We start from the raw sequence: 24,427 nt of genomic DNA on the forward strand, positions 1-24,427 counted from the left end.
TCTCGTTGCTCGGTGAGCACTCTCCGGATTTTCTGTTCCGCGAGCTGCTCCTTCGCCAGCTGCCTCACCCGGCGCGGTACGCCTCGCCCTGGCTGGCACGTTGATCACGGATTCCCGCGCCCTCGCCAGGGAAGCCGATAAGATCTCCTCGGCGGGCCAGCACATCGGCGCAGTTACCTGGAGCCCGCCGCCGTCCGAGGCGACGCCCACGACGCCCGAGTGCCCTGCGCGGTTAGAGGCTGAACTGCCGGTGCAACTGGCGGCTGCCACGCCGCACCGCCCGCTTCCGACACGACGGCCGGGGCCTCCACCTGACCGGGCGTGGTGTTATTACCACGCCAGGTTCGGACACAAGGCTCGGACGTGCCGGCCCCCGTGCACTTTCGGCAGGTCGGGAAACGGCCGGGCCGGCGTTCATTCCCAGCCATGAGCGCCGGCCACTCGGGCAACTTGCTGTTTATTCGGGACAAAGCGTCTGGGCGGCGTTTCCTGTGCGACACCGGCGCCCAACTGAGCGTCATACCCGCCTCCGAGCAGGACAGGCTAGACGCAGTTTGCGGCCCCTCTTTGGTCGCTGCTAATGGCTCGGCCATACGCACTTTCGGCCCACGCGTCGTCACCCTCTGCTTCGGCAGCCAGCGCTTTCAATGGACTTTTGTTACCGCCAGCGTCCCCGTGGCTTTGCTGGGCGCCGACTTCCTCTGCGCGCACGGGCTGCTGGTCGACGTCAAACGACGTCGCCTTGTCCACGCCGAGACCTTCAGCTCCCTGGCGTGCACAATGAGCAGCTCCGCGCCGACCGAACTGGCGTGCACCCTCCCGGCAACGAACGAGTTCGCTCGCCTGCTCGTGGAATTCCCGGCCCTCACGCGGCCGACGTTTTCGGCCGTCGCGGTGCGGCACGGGATCGAGCACCACATACCCACTACGGGCCCGCCGGTCTACGCCAGGGCCCGCCGCCTCGACCCAGCCAAGCTCACCGTGGCGAAGGCCGAATTCGACGCGTTGGAGCACCTCGGCATCGTGCGGCGCTCCGATAGCGCGTGGGCCTCGCCACTGCACATCGTGCCAAAGCCGGGGGGTGGATGGCGCCCGTGTGGCGACTACCGCCGTCTCAATGACGCTACCACCCCCGACAGGTACCCGATCCCGCATATTCAGGACTTTTCCGCCCGTTTGGCGGGACGGGTCATCTTTTCGAAAATTGACCTGATACCGGGCTACCACCAGGTACCTGTCCGGGCGGCCGACGTCCCGAAGACGGCCGTCATCACGCCGTTTGGCCTGTTCGAATTTTTGCGGATGCCGTTTGGCCTCAAGAACGCGGCCCAGGCGTTCCAGCGCTTGATGGACGGCGTGCTGCGCGACCTGCCGTTTCTTTTCGTCTATCTGGATGACATCCTCGTCGCCAGCACGTCCCGCGCCGAGCACCTCCTCCACCTCCGAACACTGTTCGGTCGCCTCAGCGAGCACGGCTTAATTGTCAACCCGGTCAAATGCCACTTCGGCGCGACGACCGTTGACTTTTTGGGCCACCGCATCACCAAGACCGGGGCCGTGCCGCTGCCGACCAAGGTCGAGGCCATCACCACGTTCCCGCGTCCCCGTTCCATCAAGGCCCTCCAAGAGTTCCTCGGCATGGTGAATTTTTATCACCGATTCGTGCCCCGCGCTGCTCAGCTCATGCGGCCCCTTTACGAGGCCCTCCGGGGCAAGCCGGCCAAGCATGACATTGTTTGGTCCGCGGCCATGGACGCGGCCTTCGCCAGCGCCAAACGGGCCCTCGCCGACGCAACGCTGCTGGCTCACCCGGTGCTCAACGCGCCCATCGCCCTCACTACGGACGCCTCCAACTATGCGGTGGGCGCCGTCCATGAGCAATGGGTGGACGGGGTTTGGCAGCCACTCGCTTTTTTCAGCCGGCAACTCCGGCCGAACGAGTTAAACTACAGCACGTTCGACCGCGAGCTGCTCGGGCTATTCCTGGCCGTTCGCCATTTCCGACACCTCCTGGAGGGCCGCCCGTTCACGGCTTTCGTCGACCACAAGCCGTTGGTCTACGCAATGGCTAAGGTCACGGAGCCGTGGTCGGCCCGCCAGCAGCGCCACCTCTCCGCTGTGTCGGAGTTCACCACGGACATCCAGCACGTCGCCGGCAAAGACAACGCCGTGGCCGACTGCCTTTCGCGGGCCAGCGCGAACGCGGTCCACCTCGGCGTGGACTTCGCGCTCATGGCGGCCGACCAGACCACCGACGCCTCGGTGCAGGCACTCCGCGCGGCGGACACGGGCCTCCGCCTGGCCGACATCCCCTTCGCGGGCACCGTCCTGCTCTGCGACGTCTCCCAGGGCCAGCTTCGCCCCATCGTGCCCGTTTCCTGGCAGCTCCGCATCTTCGCCTCCATCCACGGCCTTTCTCACCCGGGCCGGAAAGCTTCTCAGAAGCTGGTGTCGGCGCGTTTCGTCTGGCACGGCCTTCGACGAAACATCCGCGACTGGGCCAACGCCTGCACGGCCTGCCAGTGAGCCAAGGTCCACCGCCACACCCAGGCCCCGCTGGCACCTTTCACCGTGCCTGAACGGCGTTTCGACCACGTCCACGTGGACCTGGTGGGTCCCCTGCCCCCCTCGCGGGGGTTCACCCACCTGCTCACCATGGTGGACAGGACCACCAGGTGGCCGGAGGCCGTGCCCCTCACCTCCACCACCACCGCCGACGTGGCGCAGGCGTTCATCGCCACCTGGGTCGCGCGCTTTGGCGCAGCAGCGGACATCTCGTCCGACCGCGGCCCACAGTTCACGTCTGAGCTTTGGGGCGCGGTCGCCCGTTCGTTGGGGGTCACGCTGCACCGCACCACGGCCTACCACCCCCAAGCCAATGGGTTGTGCGAGCGGTTTCACCGCTCCATGAAGGCCGCACTCATGGCCGGCCTTCAGGACGACGCTTGGGCCGACCGGCTGCCGTGGGTCCTTTTGGGCCTTCGCACGGCCCCCAAGGAAGACCTCCAGGCGTCCGCCGCCGAGCTCGTCTACGGCCAGCCGCTCCGCGTCCCGGGCGAATTCGTGCCCGACGCTACCAGTCCCTGGTCCGCCACTCGCCAGCGCTCGGACCTCCAGGAGGCCGCCCGACGATTTGCCCCCGTGCCGACGTCCCGCCACGGTGGCCCCCAGTCCTACGTACCCCCGGCGCTTCGCACAGCGGAGTACGTCTTTGTGCGTCATGACGCGCACCGGGGGCCACTCCGGCCGCCGTACGACGGGCCCTTCCGGGTCCTGCGACGGGGCGACAAGTCTTTCATCGTCGACTTCGGCGGCCGGCCGGACCGGATTTCTGTGGACCGCCTCAAACCGGCGCACATGGACGTCGACCGACCACCACGGTTGGCCCTTCCTCCGCGGCGAGGCCGCCCCCCGTCCACAGTTCCCCCCGCTCGACCACCCACCACCACGTCGGACCCCTCCCCACGACCCTCCAGGGGTCGCTTCGGCCGGGTCATCCGGACCCCCCTTAAATTGACCCTGCCGGTGCAGGTCGATTCTGGAGGGGCGTGTGTAGCGGTTACCGCTGGATGCACACAATCGCCTTGCACCGGCCAGAACACGGCCAGACGCGCCTCTCCCGGGCATGCCCGGACTCACTGTTCCCGGGCACGCCCGAACCTCCTGGGCACGCCCGGTCTCGTCTTTCCCGGGCATGCCCGCTCTCGCCTTTCCAGGGCTCGCCCAGAGCGTCCGGGCATGCCCGCTATCGCCTTTCCAGGGCTCGCCCAGAGCGTCCGGGCATGCCCGCTATCGCCTTTCCAGGGCTCGCCCAGAGCGTCTGGGCATGCCCGCTATCGCCTTTCCAGGGCTCGCCCAGAGCGTCCGGGCATGCCCGCTATCGCCTTTCCAGTGCTCGTCCAGAGCGCCCGGGCACGCCCAGCCTCGACTTGCCAGGCCGCAGCCAAACACGCCCGGGCAGGTCCAGACTCGCCTTTCCAAGGCTCGCCCTTGATACCGGGGCATGCCCGGTATAGCTTTTGCCGGGCAAACTTCCCGACATAAATGTGTATATATATTGCTGCCCGATAAACGGGCTTTTCAGAGTACCCGAGTGTGATACATTTATTAAACCTACTCGGACGAATTTCCATCTTTGGTCGCGTCAATTCTTTCAACTCGCGTTGGAGCCCAGCTCCTTCAGTGGAATCGATATCAGAATCCAAGCTCAAAATACACCGTTTCTCTATGTAAGTCGCCATTTGGATCAAGGTGGGTTCTCAGTGTGACGTCATTGGCTAAAATCGACACTTTCGGAGTTTAGGGCTTTTTCGACACTTTCGGGATTGGCAAAAAAAAAAAAAAAATTTTTATCCCTTCAAATTTGACCATGATTAATGATTTTCAGAAAAATTAATTTGCATTTGGTTTCCCCTTTAAGCGCTCTGCCTGTGGCCTAAAAGGCTGCTTCATTCCTGGTTTTCTGACTTCCACCATTCACACAATCATGATGTTGACATCAATGGACCCCTCTTCCGCTCTCCCAGTAGAAGTCAGAGTTCCACAAAGCAATGTTTTGTGCCCCATCCTGTTTCCCATTTTGACAAATGGCATGTCAAATGCTCTGGAAACGATCTTCCTTTTTGCACATAATTCCACATTGTGTCATACAGTACCCCATCCCTATGCTCGGCGAACTGCAATTGCGTCACTCTCAGCTGATCTCGAGTAGGCTAGCTTCCTTCGGACAGGCACCCGTGTCTGAAGGAAGCGATTCAGTTTGGCATTTTTAATATGAAATAAGAAAAGCCTAGAAACGAATGAAACCCTTTAGAATTGCACTTTAGACCCCTTCAGAAATACCCTATAGAACCCTTTGGAATTACCCTTTAGACTTAAACATGGTGGGTTGAAAGGTTCTTTTTCTTCATTTTTGACGGACAGATTGAAGGAAGAACATAGCGAAATATTGAAGCGGCTTCACTGCTTAAAGCAGTGTCCTGTCTGCTGGCACTCGAGGTGCTGGACATTAAGATTCCACGTTGTGTTTCACTTGCCGGCACTATGAACAAATTACATGTTCCTGCTCATACATGTTTCAAATCCGCAACGATGTGCTGCATACGAAATGATGATATACAACCAATGTCTTAGAAATGTATATTAATCCTCTAAAGCACAGACATCAATGTATTCCATGAATAACACGGACATGAGTAGACAATGTATGAATGAACACATTGTCGACTTGTAATAATGGATTTCATCTTGTAGTCAGGTTCACTATGTCAATAAATTATATTTCGTTCAAAATCATGGTAGATTAGCAAACCTATACATTTTTGGAAAGGTTATTGCATAAGGAAACTAAAAATCAATGTTTACATTTGGAGAGATACCTGTATGGCGGCCATTTTGAATTTTCAAAATGGCCACTGTAAAATACATATTTTGTTCTATTTCTGCCTCTAATTACCCTAAAAACTTTTAAAAATATACTAAACCTATATTTTCAGGGACAAGGAATCCAATGAAAGTATCAAATTAGTGCTATGGGGAATGGTAAGACACGAATCAAAGGTTTTGAATTGCAAAATACTGTCTTTATATTCGCGATAAGTTGCATAATCAAATACATGTTATCATTTTGTACAGGCAGTTAATAACATCAAAATGTGTCACAATAATTCATATCACCAAACATACACAGGCAGTCAGCAAAATCATATATACACATGCAGTCAGTATAACTTCACATTTACACAGGCAGTCAATGACAAAATATACACAGGCAGTCAATGGCATCAAACATACACGATTACAGAATATGCCATTTAGAGTTCGTCATCACTGTCCTGTGTGTCGTATCCGACAATATAGTCCGCATCGTTTTCAGTCCGTTCCACACAAGCAAAGGTCGGTCAAATTGATTGGCAAATCGAATTGGTCGATCGAATCGAATTCGATGAATCGAATCGAATCGATCGAATTGGTCGAATGGTCGATCGAAGCGATTGGTCGAATTGGTCGAATGGAATTGGTCGATTGGTCGAATTGGTCGAATCGAATTGGTCGGAATTGGCAAATGTAAACATTGATTTTCAGATTTTCCATGTAATAACGTTTCCAAAAATGTATAGGTTTGCTAATCTACCATGATTTTGAACGAAAAAACATCGTGAACCTGACTATTGGGATCCCAGCACCGACATGTGCTCAGGAAGGAATGTCAAACCATTCACTTCTCGAGAACAGTGTGGTGCTTCTTGTCATTCATATCGTTATCTGTGTTCCCTCTAGCCATGGATTCCTCATACCCTGTAGCCCAATTAAAACACACTACTTCAGACCCAACTGGAAGCTCTACTCCAGTTCGGCTACTTGTCCCAGCTCCCTCAGTCATATCATCTCCACCGCATCGAACCGACGCGGAGCTCACCTCATTGGACTCGATTGTCCTGCCATCCTCCACCAATCCCACCACCAGCACAAGGCTCAACAAATCTGGGCTCCGGCAGGACGAGCCACTGAACTTGTCCCACCGGACTGGGGAGATTGAGGCACGCGAGCCAGCTTCAACTACAGACCAACTGCATGGGCGAATCTCTGGTAAGCTGTCTCTATTGAAAATTTCCGGATTTGTATATCTGCTTTGGATCCAACTCTCTGTAGCAGTTATCAAGTGTATGTGAATGTGTTTGTATACCTTATGCATATATATATATATATATATATATATATATATATATATATATATTGTTACAGATACGACTTTGATGGTATGGTGGGCCGAGCGGGATGGCCGCCGTATCCGTACAAGTTACCCGATTGTACTCGAACGTCGACGAAGCCGCGCTATGCTGGCTCAATTGGAAAGAGAAGACACCCGGCTGGGTTATAATGACACAATACGACACCAGGGTTTCGATTTTCAAAGGTTGTTATTACAATTGCGGAAGGTTTAGATTACAGGGACAAGAGGGAAACATAGGAAGGTGGGCACTTAAACACACTTATATTAACCCTAGACAGACCACAGATAAACGGGACAACGCTGACTCACACGGGATTTGATGGCAAGGAAAGCGGCAGTCGATGGCTCAGGTGCACCTGGCTCAGGGACAGAATCACGTACGGTGGTGTCCAGCAGATGCGGGGAGGTCGCTCAGCGCTCGGGAGGGTGGCGTCTTTTCCTTCCAAGCTCGGGGCGCATCTGACGTCACATCCGGCGCGTGGCCGCGTATATCCGGCGGGGAGTCACGCCCTCGCTCGTTAGCTCCGCCCCATATGGCATCGGCCCATGGCTTCTCATTGGGTGCGGGGGTTACCGGCTCCGCCCTTGACGAGGGGCCGACAGGGAGCCCCCTTCTGGGTAACCCCGTCGAGCACATGTTCAATGGCGGCCAACCGAGCCGGAGTGAGGACGCAAAGCCGCTGTTGTTGTGGTTGTTGTTGGAGCTTGAGATGATGGGAAGAGATGCGGGGAGGTATGGGAAGGTCCTAAACTCCTACTGGTGCCATATCATCACATTCTGGTGCAACGAAGAGTCATAATTAATGGAAACAAGTCCTTAACTGACATAGATTAAGAATAACTAGCAAGATGTCCTATAATGGTCTACGTGTGGTGCGGGGGACCTGGGCACGACATTTAATGGGGGAATGAAGGGGAAGATCGGCTCTAATGGGTGTTGTTTACAGACAATGGGACTAGGGAATGGGGTAAGGGGAGAGTTGGGGAGTATCGGAGAAGATAGGGGAATATTTACAAGCGGATATGGAGGTCAAATTCCATATTCGCAACATTGCACCCTTCTCTACCCTCGGGGCGTCCCGACCCGATAAATTTTTACCTACTTTAGTGTGGCACGCAATGTAGTTCCCTCTACTATTAACTCTACCCTGAGTGCGACAGTTTTACAGATACTCACAAATGAGTAAATATGTCCCCCTGCGACGTTGCACCCTTCTCCTCACAGAAACACACCCACAGGATAACCGAATCCGGAAAGAATTCTCAAACTAAACATACAGCCGGTAGGGAGCATTATTTACAAGACTACGCTGCTATTTACACTACGATCCAGGACCTGTTTTTGGAGGAACACATGCAGATGTTATGCATAGAGAGAGCGCGCTTGCCAACATCGATACACCAACCCACGAGTGCTCTGTGGCCGACGGCCTTTAATAACGTGCAGAGCACCCTTCCCGCGCATCAAAAGCACCACCCCACCACCAATCGGTGCAGTCACCATTGTTCATTGGAATAAAAATAACTTCAACAACCCCTAACCCTGCAGGTGTCTCTTGCTCTTCTTGTGGTGCACTTGGTGGTGTTAAAAGTGGTTCACCTGTATGGCATAGGTGCCACGTTGACCCATAGGTCCATCCCCGGGTGGTGCTTGGCCGCAAACGAACTGCGGTCCATTGTGGGTGGCCACAAACATTGCGGTCCATATGGTGTACCGATCCAGGCAGCGAACAGCGAAAGTGCAGGCCCACAACTGCGCAGCCAGCACCTCTCTCTCCTCTCTCTCTACCCCAAAGCCAGATCCTCGGAGGTGGGAGACAAAAGAAGCAGACAAGTGAGTAAGGTGGTAAGGGCGCAAAAGTGCACGCAATGTAAGGTAATGCACACTGGGGGCACATGGGAACCAGGTGAGACAGGTACGTTCCTATCGTACGCCCCCCCCCCCACCAGGTAACCTACATGGCCCCTCCCTTACCCCTTACTGCATCCACACAACACAACACTACTCATAAACATCTACTTTACAAATCGACAAACATCCCTACTGTCTTCCCCGTTCCTCCCATAAACCAAATTCGTCTTCTCTCCCTCCTAACCAATCAAATTTGCCATTTTCAACTCTCATCAAAATTTGCCATCTCCAACTCAACATCAAAATTTGCCATTACCAATTCATCATCAGTCCCTCCTAGGGAGGGAGAGATGGAATCACCCCAATGTCTCATCCACGTCGTGATGCGTCTCACAAATCCACACAGCAATCTCATTTCCTGCAACAAACAAAGAAAACACAGGTGTGGAGTCATCATCATCACCACAGGTAAGTGGCTGCGTATGGTGCGACAGGTTCATCAATCCTAACTATTTCCTAAATGACTTTAACAACTTTACACTACCCGGGGTCTTTCTCCGGCCAAACCATTGGCCCTCTTACACTATGGGTTCTAAAAACCAATTCCCATTGGCCAAACTGTGGTGCTCTTCAATTTGGGGTCTCACTCCCCCGATTCATCTCCCGGTGCCCTCGCACAATTTCTGGGCTGCGGCGTGTACCTCTCCCAGTGGGTCTACCCACCTGCACACCTCCACCACTGCAGTTGCCTCCGAGCTTACCTGCTCCTTGCCCTAACCTAACTACCTGGGGAAGGCCCTCTGGCACTCTCCCCACTCGGTGCCCTCTCTGGCACTGGGCTACCCGGGTCCATCCTCCGGATCCTCGGGCCCCATCCACAACTCTACCGGCTCCCAGAGCCCACCTGCGGCCTCACCTGGCCGACATCCTCACAGTGGTGGAGTGCCCAACCAACTACACACACTAACAGGCTACACGCCCAGCCATTTCCACAACACTAATGCACCCATTCACAACACCATTCTGCAACCGCACCACAAATGCCAATATTCAACCACAATTTACCTGCACCCTCTACCTAACACTTACACTACCCGCCCCGGGTGCTCGTGAAAGGGGGTCCACTCTTCCCCCATCCACACCTTCGCACCATGCACACCACTCCGTACCACTTACTCCAACTCTCTCCACACACCTGTACCTGCACACCTGTGCTCTCACACCTGGTGCCACCTGCACCCTTCTCTCCCCAAGCGCATTCGCGCTGATCCACACACTCACTACTCATACACTACTCCACACACCTGTCCAGTTGCACACCTGTGCAATCACACCTGTTCAATCCTCACACACACAGCATCATCTCAGCTAACTACTCCCTTCTGAAACTTGCGCTTCCCAGTCGTCCCTTTAAACTATTGCGCTCCCACGTCATTATCATCCACTCTAATCTACCTGCGTCCCCACTACAGGTATCAGTCACTAACTAACCTTATCGTCACCTAATGTCAATCCTCGCTAGATCCCTACACACCATATCCTAACCCACCCGGGCTAGTTTTCACTGCCATACACCCCATAATCTAGTGCTCCTTTGCCCCCCACATGGGAAGGATGGTGGATTTGCCATCCCACCACATCGGGGGCCTCTCACTACCAATTTTGCACATCAAATTTCAACAAATCAAAAATTTGCCAATCACTGCCCATCATCTGCCAATCACTACTGCCAATCCCTTGCCAATCATCAAATTTTGTTTTTCTCTAATTTTGGGTCCAAAACACTAACCTCATCACCCAGTCTACTCACTACTGCCTCTCGGTGCGCCAATTCCTGTCCAAAGCCCGGCTTCGTAAAGCCAAGCAATGGATGCTGGTTGTTTTGTGCCTGCGGCGGGATGCGTCCGGCACTCGGTGCAGGGACGGGGGCTTACCCGTGCCGAGATCCCACACACCACCTCGGCGTGGAGCCATCCAATGCCCCGATCTAGACCTGCCGGCACGTCTCACCAAAAAGTGGTCGCCATGACGACCCTTCCTATCCAGCTGCCCGCTCCACCTAGTGGAGCCTGGACGCGGCCGTTCAAAGCGAGGCCCGGCACGCACCGAGGGCCCGCTTCGGCTAAAAGTCGCTCTAACCTCTAACCCGTGTAACGTCGATGCTTCACCTGGACGCTTACACCCCGCAGCCCGTTCCTTGCTCACACATCCAGCTGTGCCCATGCTCCTCGTACCCTTCCTTACACACCCAGGTACACCCATTCCACTCACAGCCTTGGTCACACACCTGACCACCGAACACTTTGGCACACATTCGTTGCTCGCACACCTCACCAATACACCTCTTCGCGCCCCCTCCTCGGTCACCTCCTCTGTGACAATCACAGGTGTGCCCTCATTCGCACACCCAACCACGTGCCTCACCACCAACTCCAGCGTGCATTCCCACTCACGCTCTACCATTCCAGGTGTGCATCCTTCCATCCCAGGTGTACATCCTCGCTCACCTGTCACAACTAACTCACGCTCCATGTCACTCTCACTACTTTCACCTCCACTCGTGACAACGCACTCACCCTTACTCTTGACAGCACACTCTTTCCCCATGCACCTGTCCGTCACACACCTTTCTCGCGCACACTCTCCCGTTACACCCTCTGTAACACTCACCACACCGCGCTTCCATGTGCTCCCTCGCACACACGCTACGACCGACTCACTCTCGCCAGCACACTCACTCCTTGGTACACACTTTTTCCTCACACACCCCAGAGTCGGACTTTCTCGCACACCTCCTCTTTCGCACACCAGACCTGTCGCACACTTCACCAACGGCCTCTCACGAACACCCGGGTCCATCTCGACCCCCAAGCTTCTTAAATCCCCTGGCGCATCATACGCACGACCATATTGGTCACCACTTACACCGGGTCCTCTTCCTCTTCGCTTCTCCTCCATCACCTGCGAATCCCTCATCCGGTTAATGAGCACATCATCACGATCCGAACACAGACTTTGGACCAATTCTTTTATCTCCTCTTTTATTTCTTTCTTATCCCCTCTCCGTCGCTTCTTAATTTCGCTCATCCCTTCTTCCACTTCTTCTAATTTGTGCTTCACCTCTTTTATTCCCCGGTACGTCTCCTCAAGCTCGTCCTCCAAGGCTACCTTGACCGTTTCCAGGTGCGTCCTCACCTGCCGGTCCTTCGTCTCCATTACCTCTATCACCTCGTCCAACCTCGTTGTCAGTCCCTCACGTACCATCTGACATTCCCTCTTCGTCGCTACCAAGTCATCTTTGAGTTCTTTCTGTGTCGATTTTAAACCCTCTATTACCGCTGTGTTCTTCTTTACCTGGTCCCCCAACTCCTTTTGTCCCACTGTCAGTTGTTCTACTCCCAGCGTCAACTCCTCTATACCACCTTGCAATTTTACAGTCCCCTTTCTCACCTCTTTCTCCATGCGCTCCTTACAGTGCCTCACCTCCTCGCGCACTCCTCCGACCTCCTCACTCACTCCTCTTCTGATCTCCTCTCCCATCACTTGCATCTCCTGCCCAGATGCCACCCTCATCTGCTCCATTTCCTCCCTGTGAGCATCCAGTTTGGTTTCTACCCCCATTCTGACCCCCTCTATCTGCTGCTCCATTTGTTTAACTTCCCTTTCCGCTTGGTCCCTCATGTCCCTCAATTTGCCTTCCATACTGTTTTCTAACCCCTCTAACCCTTTTTGCATCCCTTCCATTTGATTCTCTTGAGCGGCCATTCTGTTTTCTACCCCCGTTAACCCATTCTTTACTTCTTTTATCCCGTTGTCTAACTCCTCAAAATTATTGTCTAACTTCTCAATTTTCTTGTCTAACTCCTCAAAATTATTGTCTAACTTCTCACTGGTACCCCTCGCTTCGTCCCTCATTACCCCCATTTGGTTTTCCAATCGCTCACCCTGAGCATCCATCCGGTTTCCCAACCGCTCATTATCAGCCCTCGTTTCCTCCCTCATTTTCTCGCTATTCTGGGCCATAAGGGCCTTCATTTGTATGAAAAAAAGGCCCCAATCCATCGGGGGCGCTGCCACGGTCGCTGGCGCGGTGATCAGCGAGGCGCCATTTTGCGCGCCCGCTTCTTCGTGCGTGACGGCGCTATTTTGCGAACCTGCCGCCCTCACTGCTTCGCTCTCCTCCTGTCCCTCATTTTGGTCCTGGATCGACCCTACCTCACTCTCCCCTACCGGACCCCAGCCGTCTTGATCCGCCATAGCGCGACTTGCAAAATTCGAGTTTCGTAAAACAAAACAAATTTCGGCCGCTCCAAATTTTGACCAAATTTTTTTTTTCCTCTATTCGTTTTTTTTTTTCTTCAAAATTTGGTCGGGCCTCGAATCCCACTCCTGACACCAATTGTTACAGATACGACTTTGATGGTATGGTGGGCCGAGCGGGATGGCCGCCGTATCCGTACAAGTTACCCGATTGTACTCGAACGTCGACGAAGCCGCGCTATGCTGGCTCAATTGGAAAGAGAAGACACCCGGCTGGGTTATAATGACACAATACGACACCAGGGTTTCGATTTTCAAAGGTTGTTATTACAATTGCGGAAGGTTTAGATTACAGGGACAAGAGGGAAACATAGGAAGGTGGGCACTTAAACACACTTATATTAACCCTAGACAGACCACAGATAAACGGGACAACGCTGACTCACACGGGATTTGATGGCAAGGAAAGCGGCAGTCGATGGCTCAGGTGCACCTGGCTCAGGGACAGAATCACGTACGGTGGTGTCCAGCAGATGCGGGGAGGTCGCTCAGCGCTCGGGAGGGTGGCGTCTTTTCCTTCCAAGCTCGGGGCGCATCTGACGTCACATCCGGCGCGTGGCCGCGTATATCCGGCGGGGAGTCACGCCCTCGCTCGTTAGCTCCGCCCCATATGGCATCGGCCCATGGCTTCTCATTGGGTGCGGGGGTTACCGGCTCCGCCCTTGACGAGGGGCCGACAGGGAGCCCCCTTCTGGGTAACCCCGTCGAGCACATGTTCAATGGCGGCCAACCGAGCCGGAGTGAGGACGCAAAGCCGCTGTTGTTGTGGTTGTTGTTGGAGCTTGAGATGATGGGAAGAGATGCGGGGAGGTATGGGAAGGTCCTAAACTCCTACTGGTGCCATATCATCACATTCTGGTGCAACGAAGAGTCATAATTAATGGAAACAAGTCCTTAACTGACATAGATTAAGAATAACTAGCAAGATGTCCTATAATGGTCTACGTGTGGTGCGGGGGACCTGGGCACGACATTTAATGGGGGAATGAAGGGGAAGATCGGCTCTAATGGGTGTTGTTTACAGACAATGGGACTAGGGAATGGGGTAAGGGGAGAGTTGGGGAGTATCGGAGAAGATAGGGGAATATTTACAAGCGGATATGGAGGTCAAATTCCATATTCGCAACAATATATATATATATACATACATACATACATATATCTTCTATATATACAAAAAGAAAGTTTTTCTTCTACGGCTGCATCTTCTACGGCCGCAAGTAAAAGCTGAATTATAGTAGTAAATTCATTCAAAAAGAAATAAAAATGCCAGGACGGGCCCCGGGAAGGTCATAGGCTAGGTGGTGAGGCCGGTCGAGGCCGCCTCGGCTGGGCTGAGCCCATTTCGCAATTAAACGCTGAGCTGAATTATAGTAGTCAATCTTGTATGGCCGCGAGTAAAAGCTGAATTATAGTAGTAAATTCATTCAAAAAGAACCCGGGCAACGCCGGGTGCTTTCGGCTGGTATTTATTATTTATATATACGTAGTGTGTTCAAAAAGTATCCGACCTTTATTTTTCGTGCGTAAAAAAAAGAAGCTAGGGAGGCGTTGATTGGTGCACGTATGTAGGCGATCCTAATGCGCACGCGTGAATTTTTTCCCACCTGCAGAAGCTGTCATTCGACGGCAGACCGCCGATGAGTGAGGACATGTAAGTGAGCGCCGTCGGATTTTCGTTTTTGACAAAATGGCGGAAAAACTTGAACAACGCTACTGCATCAAATTTTGTGTTTCATCAAACTTGCATCAAAACTGCAACTTGGTTTCTGGGTCGTACCCATAAACCCAGGACTCATCGCCAGTGATCACTGTGTTGAGGAAGCTGGGATCGCTGTTCACAGTCTCCAGCATGTCCTGTGCGATCTCCAAACGGAGTTGCTTCTGCTCAATCGTTAGCAGCTTTGGTACGAACTTCGCTGAGATTCTCCTGAAGCCCAAATCCTCCTTCATAATGGAATGAACGGTGTTGAATCTTGCGGATCGTTTCCACTTGGGAATCGCCAAGCTTTACACAAAATTTGATGCAGTAGCGTTGTTCAAGTTTTTCCGTCATTTTGTCAAAAACGAAAATCCGACGGCGCTCACTTACATGTCCTCACTCATCGGCGGTCTGCCATCGAATGACAGCTTCTGCAGGTGGGAAAAAATTCACGCGTGCGCATTAGGATCGCCTATATACGTGCACCAATCAACGCCTCCCTAGCTTCTTTTTTTTTTACGCACGAAAAATAAAGGTCGGATACTTTTGGAACACAGTAGTATATATTATTATTATTATTTAAAAAAAAAAGAAATAAGGGGATTCCAACCAGAAAGTAAAACTAGGTCTACTCTGCAAATTTGAGCAAATAAGCAAGAGCAGACCCAGTCTCGGGTGACGTTTCACCCTCTTTACAGATGGCTTCCGCAGGCCAACAGAGGCCAATATAGGTCCATTGGCCTGAGGAAGCCTGCTCTGAAGCAGGTGAAGCATCACCTGAGACCAGGTCTGCTCTTGCTTGTTTGCTAAAATTTGCAGAGTAGACCTAGTTTTACTTTCTGGTTGGAATCCCCTTATTTCTTTAAAAATGTATAATCCCAACCGCCTCAATATTTTACTATATATATATATATTTATACACACATACACAGGTTGAATCCCCTAACTTGACTAGGAAGCAAGGCGCACAGATCGAGTCTCACCCCAGCAATTGCTTAGCAACAAGTGTCGCCTGCCACGCTGACACATTGTCTCTGCCCCGTTCCCCGACAATTAGGAGGTTTACAGTCAGGAATATTAAATTTAAATAAGGAAGCACGCTGACCCTATGACATGACATTGATGTCATGCACATAAATTATACCAACACATCGCCTCCAAACTAGGAGGCATCCGCGTGGTACTCAAGTCTTTGCAGACTGAGATTAAAGCTCTATGGTCACAAATAGACAAAGGCAGAGATGTCGATCTCGATTTCGCCCCTTGTTATGGGCTCATCAGGACAACATACTGCAAATTGTTTGTTTGTGACCAATCTAAGCCGTTAATATACACAGGTTTGTCTATTTGTAACCATAGAGCTTTAAGCTCAGTCTGCAAAGACTTGAGTACCACACGGATGCCTCCTAGTGTGGAGGTGATGTGTTGGTATAATTTATGTACATGACGTCAGTGTCATGTCGTAGGGTTAGTGTGCTTCCTTAGTTAAATATACTAGCGTGACTTGGGGCGCTCCGCGCGCCTCACCACACGTCGTTTCAGAGGGGTAGGCATCTTTGAACATTTCGGTGTCCTTTGGGTCTTCATGGTGTTTTGGGTCTTCAGGGCCATTTGGGTCTTCAGGGTCTTTTGGATCCTCTGGGCCTTTAAGGGTATTTTTGGTCTTTGAGGTGTTTTGGGTCTTCAGGGTCTTTTGGGTCTTCAGAAGCTTTTGGGTCTTAAAGGTCTTTGGAGTCTTCAGGGTCTTTTGGTTCTTCTTGGTCTTTAAGGGTCTTCGGGGTGTTTTGGGTCTTCGGGGTGTTGTTTTGGGTTTTCGGGGTGTGGTTTTGGATCTCCGGGGTGTCGTTTTGGGTCTTCGGGGTGTTTTGGGTCCTCAGGGTGTTTTGGGCCTTCGGGGGTCTTGGTGGTCTGAAGGGTCATGGGGGAATTAAAAGGTCTGAGGGGTCTCAGCAGTCTTAACGCAATTAAGAGGGTTAATTAAGAGGGTGGTAATTTTATTTGAAGAAGAAGAAGACGTTTTCGTCACATATAAACATAACGACAAACATAGCGACATAACCATACTAGCAGAAGTACCCGGCATTGCCGGGCGGGGGAGGGGGAGGGGAGGGGAACGGGGGGGGGGGGGGGGAGCGAGCCCCTTGGCAAAGCGAGCGATTTTTTTTTTCATAGCGTCATAGCGTCATAGCGTTTCATAGCGTCATAGCGGTCATAGCGTCATAGCGGTCATAGCGTTCATAGCGTCATAGCGATTTTTTTTGTCATAGCGTTCATATCGTTCATAGCGTCATCACGTGATCGCTCTGAGCGAATCAGCGCCCACCTGCTCTGATTCCGTTGATTCCGTGCGCTGAAATGCGCTGAGGTAAATATGAATTAAAAATATGGATCGTCAAATATTTTGAGTTCGGCCATGTTCGTCCCACGCTCAATGGCCATGTCTATGTCAAATATCAAGCACGTAAGCCTCTCCGTTTAGGAGTCTATCGGTAACATCACACACACACACACACACACACACACACACACACACACACACACACACACACACACACACACACACACACACACACATACAGTGTTTTATATATATAGATACGTTTGCTCTATTATATAAGACATACTGTGTATATATATATAAATTTAAAACATGAATTCCAACACACATGGGATGTAGAGCATACAAAAGGTTCTAACATGTCTGACAACATAATAACATCATGCTTTTAACAGTTCCTGGGAAGTCTTGGGTGCACTACTGTTATATTCTTCTCAATCCCTGAACTTTGTCCAACATTCACAGACTGCCGCCTGCTTTGGGATTACGTTTACCACTTGCTGTCTGACAGCCGCTATGAACCCTTTATACGTTGGGAAGATCCAGAACTTCGTATCTTCCGCGTGGTCGACCCCAATGGTCTTGCTCGTCTCTGGGGAAACCACAAGGTTTGCCACACATTTGACATGCCTTTTGTTGGATTTGGCAAGTTCTTGTGTTCTCTCTAATGGTTGAAGTTGTCTGTGAGAAAATGAAAGCATGATGGAACTCTGCAGGTGGTCAAGGATAAAATGTGTGTCTGCAGAACCGTGTGAACATGACCTACGAAAAGATGTCTCGAGCGCTGCGACATTACTACAAACTCAACATTATCAAGAAGGAACCAGGACAGAAGCTGCTGTTCAGGTAAGACTAATTGATTGCAGGCTCACATCCTCATAACGTTTGTAGTTGTGTCGGCAAAGTGCATTTGGCTTTACGGTCATGGAGAAAGTGCGTAACAAGATGGCCGCAGCAGTGTCGGTTTGGAATTGTCCGATTACGGCAAACATCACTCAATCGAGTATTTTTACCTCCGCCACCAATGTTTTCACCTCTGTCTGTCTTTGTTTGTCTGTCCGTTTGTGAACAAAATATCTCAAAAAGTTGACGGATTCGGACGAAATTTGGCAGGGAGGTCGCGTATGTGACGAGGACGATTCGATTTTGGTGAAGATCTGAATATGGATTCGGATATGAGAATTATTTAATTTTTTAAGTGATTCTTCACCATCGGGAGATAGGGTAAAAACGATACATAGCGGGATATCTGAAAAACGTGATGAAACGTGATGTAAAGTAAAGTGTAGAACACTTCCTCGATCGCGCAAAATCCGTTTTTACTGCATGCAGAACTGGTCTTTCTTCCACTTGACCGGTATCTTGTCCAGCCTCAAACAAGGTGAAACTCACCAGGTGCCTATTCCTGGATTCCAATGTTGTGTATGTTCGATTAATAAAACCATTGAGGTAATTACGAGTCAAAGTAAGCAACTGTGAAGTGTACAGTCAACACTGCAATTGAGCTTGAAGGCAGTCACGTTCAGTATTCTCCTTTTTATTCGCATTTGGGGCATTATTTACTGATTTCCTTGTAGAATAGCGTTGTTATTAGCCCCGATGGACAAAGTCCAAAACGGGGACTTATGGATGGGTCTTGTTCGTCCGTCCCGTCGGTGCATGCATCCACAACCATATCTCGGAGATGTATGGACAGATTTTGTTCACATTTGCCAGAAAGACAATACATGACGGTATACATGACCAGGAAGCGCGGTGCTACGCGCGCTTGCTTGCACAACAAGAAGGAAGCGAACAACGCGGTGAGTTTAAGAGTCTTTATGAAAAGAGCTCACTGTAGCACTGGCGCGCTCCGGGCTGCGCGCCCGGTGTATATCCTGAGGCCACGCCTACCCCTCAGGCGTGGCCGCCGCCCACTTGGTGCGCGGAATGATGTCACCATGCCAGTGGGCTTTCGTGTCCGCCACACGCGCCCCCCCAGAATTCCCGCGCACCTGGAGGGCCAGTTTGCGGGGCAAACGGATGACCCGGCCGAAGCGCCTTCTGGCGACCGGCGGCGTCCGGGGTGCAGGGATGCCAGCTGGGATGCCCCCGGCTGTACCCGGGATGGGTGCCGGACCGGGGGGCGGCGTGCCGGCGGTGCTGGGCGGTGCCGTGGGTCCGACCCCCGGGGGGCGGCCCCGACGCGGGGCCGAGCCACCGGCGGTGGGTGGTCCACGTCCAGGTAGGCCGGCTTGAGTCGATCCACCGAGACGCGGTCGGGAGTACCGCCGATGTCCAAGGTGAAGTATTTCACCCCGGTCTCCAGCACGCGGAAAGGCCCGTCGTACGGGGGCCGCAGTGGTGTCCGGTGGGCGTCGTGCCGGACGAAGACATACTCCGCAGTGCGAAGCTCCAGGGTGACGTGCGTGGGTGGGTGCCCGTGGTGCGCCGTCGGCACCGGGGCGAACCTCCGGGCGGTCTCCTGCAGCGCGGAGCGCTCCTGCGCTGCGGACCAAGGTGCCGTGGAGTCGGGGAGGACCTCGCCCGGCACCCGCAGCGGTTGTCCAAAGACCAACTCCCCCGCGGATGCGCGCAGGTCCTCCTTGGGCGCCGTCCGGAGGCCCAGCAGGACCCAGGGGAGCCTGTCGACCCAGCCACCGTCGCGGAGGGTGGCCCGGAGCACGGCCTTCAACCAGCGGTGGAACCGCTCACACAGGCCGTTGGCCTGGGGGTGGTAGGCCGTGGTTCGGTGCAGCTAGACCCCGAGCCCCCGCACGACCGTGGCCCAGAGCTCCGAGGTGAACTGGGGGCCGCGGTCGGACGAGATGTCCGAGGGGGCGCCGAACCGGGCAACCCAGGTGGCGATGAACGCCTGCGCGACGTCTGCCGCCGTCGTCGCCGCCAAAGGCACGGCCTCCGGCCACCGGGTGGTGCGGTCCACCATGGTAAGGACATGGGTGAAACCCCGCGAGGGGGGCATAGGTCCCACCAGGTCCACGTGCACGTGGTCAAACCTACGGGGCCAATGGGGCCTGGGTATGCCGGTGCACCTTCGCGCGCTGGCATGCGAGGCACGTCCTGGTCCAGCCGCGGACGGCCTTCCGGAGGCCATGCCAGACAAACTTGTCGGCGACCAACCTCTGGGAGGCCTTCGTGCCCGGGTGAGACAGGCCGTGGATGGCGTCAAAAACCTGGCGCTGCCAGCCTGCGGGCACGATGGGGCGAGGCCGCCCGAGGGAGACGTCGCAAACGAGGGCCGTGCCCGCGCCGTTGAAGGGCACTTCGGTGACGCAGAGGCCCGTGACGGCGGTCCGAAGGGCCTGGACCCCAGGGTCGGCGGCCTGGTCCGCCGCCATCCGGGCATAGTCGATGCCAAGGTGGACTGCGTGGGCGACGGCCCGGGAAAGGCAATCGGCCACCGGGTTGTCCTTTCCCGCGACGTGCCGGATGTCCGTCGTGTACTCGGACACAGCCGCGAGGTGACGCTGTTGCCGGACCGACCACGGCTCGGCGACCTTGCCCATCGCGAAAACCAGCGGCTTGTGGTCGACGAAGGCCGTGAACGCACGGCCCTCGAGCAGATGGCGGAAGTGCCTGACCGCCAGGTGAAGCCCAAGCAACTCGCGGTCGAAGGTACTGTAACGGCATTCGGGCGGGCGAAGCTGCCGGCTGAAGAACGCCAGCGGTTGCCAGGCACCACGCACCCATTGCTCGTACACCGCGCCCACCACGTAGTCTGAGGCGTCGGAGGTGAGGGCGATCGGTGCATCGGGCGCCGGGTGCGCGAGCATGGTGGCGTTGGCCAAGGTGAGTTTCGCGACCGAGAACGCCGCGTCCATCTGCTCGGTCCAGGTAACGTCACCTTTGCCCGGCTTCCCTCGAAGGGCCTCGTGTAAGGGGCGCAGGAGCTGGGCGATGCGGGGCAGGAACCGATGGTAAAAGTTTACCATGCCCAGGAACTCCTGGAGCCCCTTGATCGTGCGGGGGCGCGGAAACCCCTTCACCGCCTCCACCTTGGCCGGTAGGGGGACGGCCCCGTGCCTGGTGACGCGGTGCCCCAAAAAGTCGATGCCGGTGACGCCGAACCGGCACTTGGTGGGGTTCACGATGAGGCCATGCTGGCCCAGGCGTTCGAAGAGCGTGCGGAGGTGATGAAGGTGCTCTTCGCGGGATGCGCTGGCGACGAGGATGTCGTCCAGGTAGACGTACAAAAAATCCAAGCCGCGCAAGACGCTGTCCATTAGGCGCTGGAACGCCTGAGCCGCATTTTTCAAACCGAAGGGCATCCGAAGAAATTCGAAAAGCCCGAATGGCGTGATGACCGCCGTCTTCGGGATGTCCTCCGGCCTGACAGGGACCTGATGGTAGCCGCGTACGAGGTCCACCTTTAAAAAGAAGGACATCCCCGCCAACTGGGCGGAGAAGTCCTGGATGTGGGCCGTGGGGGACGGGGTAGCGGTCGGGGGTGGTGGCGTCGTTGAGGCGCCGGTAGTCCCCGCACGGTCGCCATCCCCCGCCGGGCTTGGGCACGATGTGGAGCGGGGACGCCCACGCACTCTCGGAGCGCCGCACGATGCCGAGCCGCTCCAGCGTAGCGAACTCCGCTTTAGCTACGGCGAGCTTCGTCGGCTCGAGGCGGCGTGCCCGGGCGTAGACCGGTGGCCCGGCGGTGGGGATGTGGTGTTCCACCCCGTGTTTGACGGCCCCCGCCGAGAAAGTGGGCCGCGTGAGGGCCGGGAAACCCGCGAGGAGGCGGGCGAATTCGTCCGCTGCCGGAAGCGTACAGATGAACCTGGCCGGAACTGAACCGCTCAGCAAGCCGCTCGGCGAGCCGCTGTGTGAGCTGCTCAACGAGCCGGGCAGCGCGCACGCGAGCGAGCTGAAGGTCTCAGCCTGGACAAGCCTTCTGCGCTTTACATCCACCAGTAATCCATTAGCACATAAGAAGTCCGCGCCGAGCAGTGCCATAGGCACGTCGGCCGTAACGAACGACCAACGGAAAACCTGCCCTCCGAACCGCAGAGAGAGACAGCGTTTTCCGTACGTGTGTATAGACGTACCATTGGCTGCAAGCAGCGCGGGACCTCGGCCCGCTTGTCGGATGTACCGGCAGGAACGACACTCACCTGCGCTCCCGTGTCGCACAGGTAACGGCGCCTGGACAAGGTGTCCGTTATGTACAGGAGGCTGTTTGAATTGCCAACGCTCAAAGCCGCCACCGAGCGTCGGCTCGCCCGTTTCCCGACCTGCCGAATGAGCACGGCGGGCGACACTGCCGAGCCTCGTGGCCGAACTTGGCGTGGAAGGAACACCAGGTGGGCGGCTGCGGCGGCGGAGGCCGCGGTTTTCTTCGCGGTGGCGGCGGTGGTGGGTGGGGCGTGGCGGCGGACACGAAATGCGCATCAGCCTCGAGATCCACGAGGTGTGGTGCATCAGCATCATCATCAGCCCCGATATCCGCGACGGCCACGCCAAAATTCGCCTGGGTGTCCAAAGCCGCGAAGAACCTGTCGGCCTCTGCAGCGAGAGCCCGGGGTTCCGTCGTCGCCGAACCGGCCAACGCGAGGCGGACTTGTGCCGGCAGCTGGCGTCGAAACAATGCCCGGAATAGAGCGTGCGGGGTTTCGTCGCCCAACAACGACAGCATATGGTCCATGCGGACCGACGGTCGCGTGTCACCGAGCTCGGGGAGGTCCAGGAGGCGGTCAGCCCGAGCGTCCACCGTGAGCCCGAACGTGGCGAGGAGACGCTTGATCGCCTCGTACCTGCCGTCGGCCGGTGGGTTCCTCAGGACCGACACGATGCGGCCGGCCGTGCCGGGCCCGAGGGAAGCGACCACGTGGCAGTACCTGGTCTCGTCCACCGTGATGCCTCGAAGTCGGAACTGGGCTTCTGCCTGCAGGAACCAGACTTCGGCTTGCGTCTCCCAGAACTCGGGGAGTTTCATTTGGACCGCGTTGTTTGCCATTGCGATGGCGTATTCGGGTGGTCAGCGACGGCTGACCAGAACGTCGGAGGGTCACCAAATGAAGCGCGGTGCTACGCGCGCTTGCTTGCACAACAAGAAGGAAGCGGACAACGCGGTGAGTTTAAGAGTCTTTATTAAAAGAGCTCACTGTAGCACTGGTGCTCTCCGGGCTGCGCGCCCGGTGTATATCCTGAGGCCACGCCTACCCCTCGGGCGTGGCCGCCGCCCACTTGGTGTGCGGAATGATGTCACCACGCCAGTGGGCTTTCGTGTCCGCCACAAGCACATCATTTTGTATCGAGTGGTAGCCATTGCAGTTGTAAAAAATCCATTGTTGAACACGTCCTCAACCATTTCTCAGACATGCATTTAAATTCGACGTTGTTCAAACTTTTCACACAGATAATGAATGATGTCTTACACATGGACGCCATTTTGTTTTGAAATCAGATCCAAGATGGCCGACTGGCGGCCATTTTGCTCCTTAAACGTGTCCCCAACCATTTCTTGAACATGCATGGTTCGATTTTGTTCAAACTTGGCAGAAACAGAGTACACGATGGCATGCACATGTATCTCACTTTGTGATATGATCCAAGATGGCCGACTGATAGACTGGCAAACATTTTGAGTTATAAAAACCCGATATTGACCACGTCCTCAACCATTTATCGCACATGAATTTACCGATCTTGTTCAAACTTGGCACAATGATAATACATGAGCGTGTAGCGGCTGCCGCTGGGGTTTCACAATCGCCTTGCACCTATCAAGGACGCGGAGCGATCACCATGCCGGGCTCGTCCAGGACGCCCGGGCAGGCCCGCGCTCAACTTGCCAGGCCTCGGTCGGGACGCCCGGGCATGCCCGGGCAGGCTCGCCCTCAACTTGCCAGGCCGCAGCCAGGACGCTGGGCCACGCCCCCTGGCGCCGGGCCTGGGCAAACCCCCTGGGTTAATAGATATATATTGCTGACCGATAAACGGGTTTTCAGAGTGCCTGAGTGTTTGATTTCAATAAAGCAACTCAGATGAATTCCAGCTTTTTGTCGCGTCCATTCTTCTGATCGACGTGGGAGCCCCAGCTCCTTCATTGGTGACCTATCGACATGGACACGGCAGTCGCCCTTAAACTGCCTACCTTCTGGGAGGCTCACGCTGCGGTTTGGTTCGCACAGGCGGAGTCCCTGTTCGCCCTGCGAGGCATCACGGCCGACGACACCCGCTTCCACCATGTGGTAGCTGCGCTCGAGTCGGCTACCGCAGCCCGCGCCCTGAGCCTCCTCGAAAGCCCGCCAGCCGCTGACAAATACGGCGCGATTAAGCAGCTTCTCCTCGATGCTTTCGCCCTCCCATCGGCGGAACGCGCACGGCGCCTGCTCGAACTGCCTGAGCTCGGCGACACGCGCCCTTCCGAGCGAATGGACTACATGCTTTCACTGCTCGGCGAGCACTCTCCGGCATTCCTGTTCCGGGAGCTGTTCCTCCGTCAGCTGCCTAACCCGGTACGCCTCGCCCTGGCAAGCACGACGA

The 24,427-nt window shown here is 54.8% G+C and overlaps 2 protein-coding genes across 2 annotated transcripts in view; both read left to right on the forward strand.

Annotated features, from left to right (window-relative positions):
• Positions 1 to 24,427, forward strand: part of LOC137432315 (serine/threonine-protein kinase 38) — a 444,663-nt gene that overhangs the window by 238,800 nt on the left and 181,436 nt on the right. The window lies entirely within an intron of this gene.
• LOC137432322 (transcription factor ETV6) overlaps positions 1 to 24,427 on the forward strand; it is an 86,328-nt gene that overhangs the window by 46,860 nt on the left and 15,041 nt on the right. Inside the window, exons 5-7 of the mRNA XM_068124153.2 lie at positions 6,280 to 6,588; positions 17,411 to 17,553; positions 17,691 to 17,791. Of these exons, the coding sequence (XP_067980254.2) occupies positions 6,280 to 6,588; positions 17,411 to 17,553; positions 17,691 to 17,791 (553 nt within the window). The remainder of the gene's footprint in view (positions 1 to 6,279; positions 6,589 to 17,410; positions 17,554 to 17,690; positions 17,792 to 24,427) is intronic.

Source organism: Myxine glutinosa, chromosome 8 (assembly GCF_964187855.1).
Source record: "Myxine glutinosa chromosome 8, kmMyxGlut1.1, whole genome shotgun sequence".
Taxonomy (NCBI): Eukaryota; Metazoa; Chordata; class Myxini; order Myxiniformes; family Myxinidae; genus Myxine; species Myxine glutinosa.